This window comes from Gastrolobium bilobum, unplaced genomic scaffold (genome assembly GCF_033153095.1).
Source record: "Gastrolobium bilobum isolate Gb01-03AN ecotype WA unplaced genomic scaffold, APGP_CSIRO_Gbil_v1 utg4030, whole genome shotgun sequence".
Classification (NCBI taxonomy): Eukaryota; Viridiplantae; Streptophyta; class Magnoliopsida; order Fabales; family Fabaceae; genus Gastrolobium; species Gastrolobium bilobum.
In genome coordinates this window covers 93,178-104,691 of record NW_026898387.1, presented here as the reverse complement: position 1 = coordinate 104,691, position 11,514 = coordinate 93,178, and the positions used below count along the sequence as shown (strand labels likewise).

Genomic DNA, 11,514 nt, shown 5'->3' with positions numbered 1-11,514 from the left:
TTTGGTTAGCGCATGCATTATATAGCTCGACTAGTACGGCCAGATAGCCATGGATATGTTTCCTCGGAACAGTGACCATTTTGTCATGCTTGGCAAAAAATTTACCGGAATGTCACGCCAACAGTTAATTTTGTCAAAATATCATGCGGTATATTTCGTTACACTGTGTAGCGAAATATGTTTGCATATAATTCGCTACACAGTGTAGCGAAATATGCCATGTCAGACTGCACAGTCAGCAAAAATGACATGTGTCAAGCAGGCAGAATTCAAGCATAATTCGCTACACAGTGTAGCGAATTTCTACCTGCTTAACACGTGTCATTTTTGCTGACTGAGCAGCCTGACATGGCATATTTCGCTACACTGTGTAGCAAAATATATCGCGTGGCATTTTGACAAAATTTACTGTTTACAAGGTGTGACAAAATGGTCACTCTCCCTGTTTCCTCTCTAATTATTTATAAGCAACAGTTAGACTATCCAATCATAAACTTCTTCTTTTTCCTTTTTCTTTTTTTGCATTTCACGTTTTTTTTTTTTTTTACGTATCTACGTGTCCTTCAGGGACCATTCTAATTGTGGCAATAGCTTTAAATCTATAAAAAGTGAAATGCGCCTCCGTCTTTGGTGGTTTGGCAGTAAGTGGTGTTATCTTGCAATCGTCTATAGCAACCAAGCGTTTATTAATCTCGAATCTGAAAGATTATTTGATTCTAGTATCGCTATTTTTTGGATCACTCATTCAGTGTCTTTTGGTTGGTAGTATTTCGAGATCTTATCCTCCATTTTATATGTCCACTTTATTAGGGACAACGAAATTACTTATTTATCGTTGAAAATCTACGCCTAATGTCAGTGGTAATGGAGAAAAACTCGAATTGGGTTGGCAATATAGAAAGACATATTGCAGGCGTTATATAATTAATGAGATCTATTTATCTCATCTTGTATGATATAATTATCTCATGCAACAGATAAGACAGTGAAGTCCATTATTTTTTTTAAAATTAAAAAAAAAATAGTGGACCTTACTATCTTGTCTCTGTTACATGAAATGAATAGATCTCATAATTAATATATATTATCCTTTTTTGTTGTAGTAAAAATACAGCACCATCTTTCATATTGTTTAGATGCACTTAGCATTTCCAATTTGGATTTACGTTTAGACTTTTGATTACTTCAGTAATTGTTTTTTGTTATTATATCCTACAGTAGTAAGCCTTCAAGTCATCATATAATTAAATGAGTTTTTGTAAAGCGAGTCTTGACTTTTGGCATGCTCAATTATGATTTATGAGTAGTTGAAGTTTACTGGTTATCTTAACTATTTTATGAGTTTCCTAATATATATCTTGTTGGAAGGCACTTCCCCATTCACATATGCAACTCAGCCCTGCGGGACTCTTCATAAAGAAAAAATAAAAAAATTATAAAGCCAAATACTGACGCAGAAGATGAAATTGTTGCTTCTGTTCATCGATCATATCGTTATTATTTTGTACATTAAGGGGTCAATGGTTGCAGCTGAGTGGCTCAACTGAATTTTCATTTCAGACAATACCTTAGTTATAGAGATAGCAACATCATCAAAATGTTTATGTGTATGCGAATACTATTTTTTACCAGTTATGCAATGTAATTCGTTATTCGTTATTCGTTATGACTGATAGCGAATTACGTTCACCAATAATTTTGTAACATGTGATATATTTTTATAATAAAAATAACTAGATAAAGTTTGCTATTAGTAATAACAAATTTGGTACGCAAATATTGACCGTAATTTTTCACATAATATTTGAATAAAAAATTTATAAAATAGTGACACTTTGATTATTGTCCTCTGGACATAGGAAAATCACTTTATTATTAATCAGATAGTGTTTGTGTAATGTACACTATATACTCTTGGCAGCTTTCGTCATCGGCGTGGTGGCGTAGTCATTCATGCCACTACTTCCCTGAACAATCTCAAGATTCTCAACAATTCAGTGTTCAGACATCAGACAATACCTATTGGCTATTGCATTGGCATTTTTCTAGGTATGAGTCGTATGAGGCTATGAGCTGGGTGGGTCCCTTTGGTAATATCTTATCTTATCAGTATAATTGGGCCAGGTCCATTCCTTGTTTCTTGTCATTCAGTTTCAATATGGGTCTCAATAGATGGTGGGAAACGAGGGTGGCTATGTGGTAATTATATGTGCATACGGAAGCACTTTTTCGAGATATGTGATTATATTTTTTTAAATGACATTTTTAGAAATATTTTCACTAAAAATGCTACTTTTAAACATATTAAAAACCGTGTATGATAATTTCCCAAAAAAAAAACCATGTAAAGATAAAGTTATTTAGATTTCAAAAAAAAAAATATTTGGTTTTTTTCATTTGGCTTTTGACTTTTTTTTTTTAAGAAGCTAAAATTTTTAACTTAAAGAAAAAGTAAATTTTTTGACTTTTTTACGACTTATGTTTTTTTTAAAGTACCATTCAAATAAACTTTTTTTAGGAATTGCTTTTTTTTATACATAAAAAAATAGCTTTTCAATAAAAAAAACACTCATCCAAAAGGACTCTTAAAGTAGATATCATGGGCGAAAATTATAAAAAATCAATTCAATCCAAAAATTTAAACAATTGGACGAAAGCTTTTTTAATAATTTATATTATTTTTTAATATGTGATTATTGAGACTAGGGTTGGCAAAACGGCCCAACCTGCATGCAACCTGAAAAAAAAATGAGTCGGGTTAGGGTTGGCTCAAAAATTGACTCGTGGGTTGGCTCATTTTCAGCTTATTTAAATGAACCTGAAGTATTAATGCACTAGTTATGCGACTTCCATCAACTTAAACAATTCAATTGTCTTACATAATAGTTTATAAAAAAAGCAAAATAGAAAGTTACAGAATGAAAAGTAAAAGTAAAATGTTCTAGTATCGAATTTTCTTCCCAACAAATTTGCATTAACATCGAGAAACAATCAAAATCACTTGCTACCAAGTGGATAAGATATTTGAACCAAACAAAGCCAGCACAGCCTATCAATATAAAATAGCAGCGATGTGAATAGATTATGGACTTAGATTTAGAGAAGAAAAAAAGATGATGACAGCGTGTGTGGATTTTGTACATTTTTGTATATTATATTTTGTATTCTTTTATATAAAAAATAATAATTCGCGAGCTGGTCTGTTTGACCCGCGGGTTAGGCTCTCTCTTTCGAAACTGGCTCAGATTCGCAGCTCATTTTCACCGACTCAATCCGGTATTATTTTTTATGGGTTACGAGGCAACACGCCTTTCAATAAATTTTTGTCGCTGTTGAAATGAAAAGTTTTGTGTTCTCGACAGTCTACTTCACGAAAGCCCATTAATTAGTCTAATTTTAATATGATTTTGTCAAACTAATGAAACAAACTTTTGAGGGATGGATCCCCATTCCCACATCATAATGAGTTTCTTGTCACGTTCAGAAATCAGAATATATAGTTACAAGACCAGAGTAATCCCAAATATAAATACTAGTATACTACTATCAACAGAGAAAGAGGAATTGCATTGTGTAAGATGAATGAAGATTAAAACGACTGCAGTGCATTTCATTAATGTTGCCTTCATAAGGCCAAAGGCCTCGGTGATTTGGGCTTATGGAGATATACAGGCCTCCAATAACATTTGCTTCATTATTCAAAATAATAATTTTACAAGGCCTCGGATATTTGGATTTTGGCTTGTGTGATTTGCAGTTGGATATAAATTTAAGAAAAGATGAAATAAAACTCCAAAATAAAAATTGTCAGAAGTGGGATTTGAACCCACGCCCTCTCACGAGGACCAGAACTTGAGTCTGGCGCCTTAGACCACTCGGCCATCCTGACCCTCTGCGAACAATTTTTCTAGTTGTAATGTTTTCTAGCAATCTTGTAATTAGTGCCAAATTAAGAATTAACGATTTATTATATACCACTGCCTAAAAGAACATTATTACATGGGCAGAATCAGAAGATTCTTATAGGGGTCAAAAAGAAAAAAAAAACTTCAATTAAAGAAATTAAATTAATGCATTATATATATACATATGATTTAATATTTTCCATGTTGTTGAAGGAAATAAAATTATCTTCTACACATACATAAAAATATGTTGGACCATATGAAGAGAAGAAAAAAAAATAGACCACGTACATTTTTATGTATGTGTAAAAAATAATTTTATCTTTTGTAACATAAAATATATATATATCCAATGTGTATGTATCCTTCAATAATAATTTTAATATTCAAAGTTCAAACTCTGATAGATAAACCAAACTTACAAATGATTTTGTCATGGATTTGAATCCCATGTGAAATTTTTTTTAGCAATTTATATATGGGAATATAGTTTTTCCTTGGTGGGTCTCATCCATTTTTGTGTGTATGCAACATAAGAAACTATATTCCCTTTATATATTTATAAAATTATTTTGAGAAGTAATTACTAATATTACTAAATCCACATAATTATAATGGTATGTTGTTGTGTTTATTAATTATTATTATTAGCAGTAATTAATAACATCACTAAATGTAAAAGGTGAGAGTGTTGATAAGAAAAAATTATTAAATGAAATAATATATAACAAAATTATAATTAATTTTCAACATTCTATTTGTTTTTAATTAGAATCTTTTATTTAAAATATATTTTATAAACTTATTTATCTAAAATAATAATTAAACATAATAATATTGGATACAAACTTAATAGAGAGAAGCATTATATTCCAGTACAAGGCTTCATAATTTTTCTTTTCCGTAAAAGGCTCCACAATTTTTTATTTTTTACAAATTTCATCCTGCACAAAATTGTATTTACCGTTCCTTGTATGACTATGACCTATAAAATTCGTATTAAAAGGATTCAACTATTCAAATCTAGGTTCATAAAACTCACTTGAAAGTTGAAAGTTGAAAGTTGAAAGTTGAAACTATGAAAACTATCAAGTCAGACGCAATGGCTGAGACTTTTTTAAGAATTTATTTAAGCGAAAAACGTTTCTCTTTTTACATTTTTTATTCTCTATAAAATTTGAAGAAGAGAGAAAGACATATTATGGAAGAAAATGTAAAAAACTAATAAATATATAGCAAAACACAGTAGTTTACACAAAATTCTATGGTTTAAAATCACAAATATTTTTTTTCGTGTTTAATTAAAAAGACCTTGTAAGAAATCTTTAATAATTTTTTTTGAAATGATGGATCGACCTATTTGGTGTTTATCATATTGTAGGAGATAATTTTATCTCCTACAGACATATCAAAGTGTGAGTCGCATTTTTTTTTCTCTTTCTTTTTTTCACATGGGTCCTGCACACTTTTATGTGTGTGTAAGAGATAAAATTATCTTCTGTAACATGAGAAATATTAAGCACTTTAAATAAATATAAATGAATTATTATTAATTTTATTATTACAATAATTTAAAATTATTATGTTACTGATCTATTTAAAGACATAAATGCTAGTCTGCACAAAAACTTACTCCTATTAATTTATTCAGAGATAAGTATATTGACTTATTTAAATACCTTATTATAAAACAAGTATTTTAATAAAATCTTAAGCGAGGTTAATTTTTAAAGAGCAAATCAAAAAGAAGTACCCATGTTAAGATAAATAGACTAAGTCTTATGTACTTTTGGTAGAGGAAAAAAAAAATTGTCCGGGAATTTTGATTTTCAAAAATATGATTTTCACGTTCAATTTACGATAATATCTGAAAATTTAAAATTTAAAAAAATTCAGTTTCCAACCATCCTACAATAAACCTCCAACCAAACGCCTCCTCAATTCTATCACTAGTTGAATTACCCATGGCAGAAGTTCCGCATCGCCTTGATACCTTTTTGTGAGCTAAAATTTTATCCGAATATGAAAAAATTATGGAAGGATTCAAATTACGAGAATGGTAGCCTCCTTCTCATTTGAATCATTATCACAAGCCTTGAACACTCGGCCACCGCCAACCTATCCGGGCGTAAAAGGACCAACAACGTTTCTGGTCATTACAAATGAAAGGACATGTTCCAGCATATTTTCTTCAACAATACACTAAATGCTAAGACAAAATTCGATGGTATAGTATAATTACAGTAAGTTACGACTAATGTGCTCTACTTTATCAGACTGACTTATATTGAATCAAAACTCATGCTTAGAGGGCATTTCCCATCTATCTCAAAATGAGCAACACAGGAAAGGGGAAGCGGAGTAACTTATTAAGGAGTGTCCCTCTCGCAAATCTACAACTCGTCCTTCGCATCAGCATCATCATTACCAGCATCAGCTTCGGCAGTAGGAGTAGACGCAGCTTCTTTTACATCACTTTCGGACTCAACTTCTTCGGAGTCATCTTCCTCTTCAACAGCTGCTTCAGGACTAATGTCCAAGCTAGTCTTCACCGAGTCATAAATACGAGAAGCAAAATCCTTGGGGTCATCTAGAAGGAAACCACTTTGAAATAGAGCAGTCTGATACACCAGCTGTGCTGTTTGCTTCACACTCTCATCCTGAAAATTAAGCCAATTGTGTCAAAATAAACCTTAATTCTGTTTGTGGGGAAGAGGTGATTGGAGAATATAAAATGTATGATTTTTTTATTTATTTTTTTGTTACAGAAAAAGCTTAGGGGGAAGGGATGTTATAGGACATGCACCAAGCCTTCAACAAGGCCTTAAGCAAGCATAAAATGTCCCAGTTCCCAAAGTATTCATAATTATAACATGCAAGGTCTTAGTTTCACCCGACACACAAATCAACATGGTAGCAACATACCATAACAAAGAAACAGTATTTTTCTAATGTTATTATCTCAATTTCTACAAATTAAAAGTTAACGGAAAAATTCAAATCTAGAATGTACCTCAGGGTTCTTTATAACTCGCTGCCGGAGCTCCTTAATGATAGGGTGCCTAGGATTGACTTCAAGAACCCTCTTGCCACGCATGTATGCTTGCTTTTTAGCATCTGACAAAGTTTGAGACTGCATTATTCTCTCCATATTAGCACTCCAGCCATATTTTGATGTCACCACAACACAAGGAGTGTTATCCAAACGGCTAGATATCTTCACATCATCAACATTCTCGCTGGAAAGGGCTTTTTTCCACCACTTGGTAAGATCCTTGAAGGATTCCTTCAGTTCCTTGTCTTTTGAATCCTTCCCGAGTTTCAGACCTTCCTTAGATACATTTTGGAACTTTTTGTCTTCATAATCCATCAGGTATTGCATCAAGTATTCATCAACTGGATCTGTGAAGAATATAACCTGCAGAAGTTCAAACATTATAAAAAAATTGACATTTAGAAGATTCGTCTCTCAGCGCAATACATGTACTCTAAATATGGAGAGTATATAATAAACTTTTTGGAACAAAGAGACTCCACATAAAAATCACACCTCATAATTTTTCTTCTTAAGCCGCTCAAGAAATGGGGATTTTTCCAATTGTTCTTTGCTGGTTCCAGTTATGTAAAAGATATCCTTCTGTCCAGATTTCATTCTAGAGATGTACTGATCTAGAGATGTCAATTTACCCTCGGACTTGGTGCTGTAAGCATTCAGATATCAACTAAACTGTTAACTAATGAAACCAGAGAAGTAACACTAAAGCAAAAGAATTTTAATTACAAGGAAACAGGTAATATACGTCTCAAATCTGAGCAGTTTTGCCAAACGATTTCTGTTAGTAGCATCTTCAATAATACCAAGTTTAATGGACTTCCCAAACTCATTCCAGAACTTAGCATATTGACCTCTTTTCTCATCGTTGTCAGATAATACCTCTTCTGCATCAAGGTTTAACATTGGTACAAGTACAAAGTCAGTGAATGGAATTTAGTTTCCTCTCACAAATACAAGGGAAAAGAGCTGACAATGCAAAAACTTTTGCATGACACACTGCAAGCCTAATAATGGAAAAGGTGTTTGTCATTTTAAATGACAGAAAGTTATGTCATTTTAAGAGAGATACAGACACAGAAAATTTGAATTTTAAATTAAAAAAAACCATCCACTTTCTCTCTCCCATGATTTTCATTTTTTTGTGTCTATCTCTCTCCTAAACATTGGAGACCAAAACGGGATTCAGACTCCAACACAAAAAACCAATAGATTTTTATTACACCATCATACCTTTCTTGTCTTTGTCAGTGGCCTCGTCGGGATCCTCATCAGCAATCCTACGGATCATATCAAGGGCTTTCCTAATAAGTTTCTTCTTAATTGTCTTTAGACTACTGTATTGTTGAAGCATTTCTCGTGATACATTAAGCGGCAATGTGTCAGAATCAACAAGGCCCTGTTCCCAATGACAAAAGGTGCATTGTTAAGGAAAAATATTCTAATCCCCATAAAACGAACTTACAAAACAAAGCATACTCATTGCTACCTTCAAAAAGTTGAGGTATTTTGGCAACAGTTCATCAAATTCATCTGAAATAAACACTCGTCTAACATACAACTTCAGGTTGGATTTGTTTGCATTATAGTAACTCTCGTATAAATCATGAGGAGCTTTAGGAGGCACAAAAAGGACTGCCTTGAACTCAACATCGCCTTCAGCATTAAAGTGACTCCATGCTAAAGGTTTCTCATCACTAAAATCCTGCAGGACAGATAAATTCACAACTCTATGAAATTAAAATAAATAAATAAATAAAGGATAGAGTGAGTCAATATACAACACCCTTATCCCATGAGTAATGAAGATGGCAACAATACCTTGGCAAGAGATTGGTAGAATTTGTTGTATTCTTCATCTGTAACCTCCTTTGGATTCCGCAGCCATATAGCTTTCACATCATTCAAAAGTTCCCACTCATAAGTTGTTTCCTTCACTGTCTTTGTTTTTGGCTTTTTCTCTTCATCTTCACTTTTCTCAGCATCATCTTCCTCGCTTTCTTCCTCGGAGCTACTTTCAGCTGATTAAGGAATTAAATAAGGTAAGAGAGACAGCATATATTGCAATAGTATATACTAGAATGGAAAAAAACTAAAACAACATCTTCTTTGAAAAACAGGTTATATATGTTAAGGTCACTCAACCAATTTCTTAAATTATACATACATGATTCCCCCTCATCACTAGACTCATCTTCATCAGCAGGAACCTCCACATCAACCTCTTTGCTTGCCCAAAGATAAATAGGGAAGTTAATAAATTCAGAGTATCTCTTCACCAATTCCTGTGATAAAAAAAAAATAGTTATTGAGCCAGATTCAGCAACACATTCTAAAGCTTAAGTGCCTAGGAAACCTCAAACATCGCTAAGAAGAGATAATATAAGTGAAAAATAAGAAGAAAAAACTCATTAAAGGAAAATAACAACAGAGATAACTGCTAATTGTTAAAGGCAAAACAAAGTAACGAGGGACCCATTTAAAGGGTGGCAACAGGTCAAAAGTGCAACATAAAGGTACAGAAAGCCACAAGATGACATAAATTCTGCCCTTAGAATACACTTCTATGATTAATTGTGAGCAAAGCAAACAGGCAGTATCACCTGTTGCAAATTTAGTCTAATGCACAAAAGTGCAGTCGTATGTGCAATAAACTAAAAGAAGCATAATTTTAACACTAAACATTTTATAATAATAAAGCCAATGGTTTGGTGCGTACTTTAAGCTTAAACTCCTCCAAGTACTCCCCAGCCTCATCCCTGAGGTGCAGCCTAATCTCAGTTCCACGTCCTAGTGGTTCGTTCCATGTATCTTCCGAAATTGCAAATGCCCCATCAGCTTTAGATTCCCACACATACCTGAAAGTCGAATAATTTTCTAGTCAGTATGCTGGGGCGGATTGTATAGAAAACAATAAATAATTCTGGAGAATGGCGATTCAAAAAGCAACATCAAGTGTAGATAAGGCTTACTGCTTATCATCGTTATGTTTGCTAATGACTTCAACATAGTCAGCCACAAGATACACAGAGTAAAAGCCAACTCCAAACTGCCCAATAAGATTGAGATCTCCGCTTGTCTGCATTTTCTCAACAAATGCTGCATGCATAGATAGTTCCAATTAACACATTTCACTCCATATTACAAATGGAAAATTCTTTCGGCAAAGACCACATTATATATATACCTGAGGTTCCAGATTTTGCAATGGTGCCCAAATTCTTTATCAAATCCTCCTTTGTCATACCAATACCCCTGTCTCGAACGGAAAGGATTTTCTTTTCCTTGTCCAACTTAATCTGCCATTTCATCAAACGCAGTAACGAGTTTTAGGTACAATTACAATTACAAAACAAACCATGCACACATAACTAAACAAGTACATTCATTTCTTAAGATAACGTAGAACATTTGAACAAACCTGGATTTCGAGCTTGGCATTATCACCTTCACCCAAGATCTCTTTATCGGTGAGCGAGAGGAACCTAATCTTGTCCAATGCCTATAATATGCAAGAAGTTTGTCAACAAGACGAAGTCTGAGTTTTCAAAATGAAAAACGCATAAAGCGAAAGAAAATAAAAAAATAAAAAAAGAAGCTTACATCAGAGGCATTGGAGATCAACTCCCTAAGGAAAATGTCTTTGTTACTGTAGAGTGAGTTGATGATAATATCCATAAGCCGTGACACTTCCGCTTGGAACTCAAACTTCTCCGCGCTGCTTCGAAGCGATCTCTTGGAGATCGATTCCGCCTCCCTTCAATCACATAAATACTTTTTTTTTTAGTTTTTAGTTTACTCACAACGAATCAACACAAGAACATGCATGATAGGGCGAAACACCTCCTGGCCACATCTGAATCAGTGGAAAGGCCATTCGGAACGGCACCGATCTTGTCTTCCACCTTCGGTGGATCTACAAGCTCATCGGAATCAACCTCCGCATTCGCCTGAAAGTTACGACCTAACCAGACAATAATCGAATTCAAACTTCAAATGCTGAGAATAAAAACGGAAATGCGAAGAGAAACGGTGGCATGGCACACCTTGATCCGCAAAGAGAAAGAGAAGACAGAGGAGAAGGAGTGCGGAAGGGAGTGTCCACTTCCTCATCGCAATGTTTCTAGTAGCTTCTGCTCCTGCTTCTGCTTAATGAACTGATCCGTTAGAGTGAGAATTGCGATCCTCTTATTTCTTATATACGACTCGGGTTTTGGTTGCGACCGTGATCATCACGGGAATTTCTGACGTGGATGCCAGCGTGGATGATCCGGCGGTTACAAATCTGCTTTCGGAGACATGGCTTTGTTATATTGGTCTGCTTGTTTCCCGTGACGTGGAAAACGCGAGTGCAGTATGCGACTCCACAGAACGACTCATAAACCCCAAGTCTACAACCAATTTCATTGGCTATGCCACTCTTGTTCGAAACGTGGCAGACTTCTATTGGTTTCCTGTAACTCAAAGACTGGAATTAGTTGCCTTCAATCCGCTTTGTTTCCGTTTTTCTTTTTGGGCTTCCAGAATTCCTTCCCCGTATTTTATCAACAAAAAAAA

The 11,514-nt window shown here is 33.9% G+C and overlaps 1 protein-coding gene and 1 non-coding gene across 4 annotated transcripts; both read right to left on the bottom strand.

Moving 5' to 3' along the window:
* Positions 1-3,805: 3,805 nt before the first annotated feature.
* TRNAL-CAA (transfer RNA leucine (anticodon CAA)) lies at positions 3,806-3,889 on the bottom strand. The gene has a single exon. It is a non-coding gene; the product is annotated as a tRNA-Leu (tRNA).
* A 2,084-nt stretch (positions 3,890-5,973) lies between these two features.
* On the bottom strand, positions 5,974-11,117 carry LOC133315624 (endoplasmin homolog). 3 transcript variants are annotated; one of them, XM_061517281.1, is made up of 15 exons: positions 11,004-11,117; positions 10,801-10,921; positions 10,561-10,714; positions 10,379-10,459; positions 10,145-10,256; positions 9,930-10,056; positions 9,677-9,815; positions 9,125-9,242; positions 8,779-8,978; positions 8,447-8,662; positions 8,191-8,356; positions 7,706-7,844; positions 7,456-7,606; positions 6,919-7,323; positions 5,974-6,565 (listed from the first exon to the last, which is right to left on the bottom strand). In XM_061517281.1, the coding sequence occupies exons 1-15, from the start codon at positions 11,068-11,070 to the stop codon at positions 6,299-6,301; spliced, it is 2,463 nt and encodes an 820-aa protein (XP_061373265.1). In that variant the 5' UTR covers positions 11,071-11,117; the 3' UTR covers positions 5,974-6,298. The 3 variants fall into 3 exon arrangements, with proteins under 3 accessions (XP_061373265.1, XP_061373268.1, XP_061373267.1); XM_061517284.1 differs by having other exon boundaries at positions 10,801-10,907; XM_061517283.1 differs by having other exon boundaries at positions 7,706-7,839; positions 8,183-8,356; positions 11,004-11,093.
* Between the last annotated feature and the right edge of the window lie 397 nt (positions 11,118-11,514).

Bases quoted from the DNA above. Each gene is read 5' to 3' on its own strand.
- LOC133315624 (XM_061517283.1), bottom strand. From the start codon at position 11,070: ATGAGGAAGTGGACACTCCCTTCCGCACTCCTTCTCCTCTGTCTTCTC. The intron at 10,257-10,378 runs GTTTGTTCAAAT...ATGAAATGGCAG, and splicing joins ATGCCAAGCTCGAAATCCAG to ATTAAGTTGGACAAGGAAAA. The intron at 6,566-6,918 runs GTACATTCTAGA...CTTAATTTTCAG, and splicing joins GAGTTATAAAGAACCCTGAG to GATGAGAGTGTGAAGCAAAC.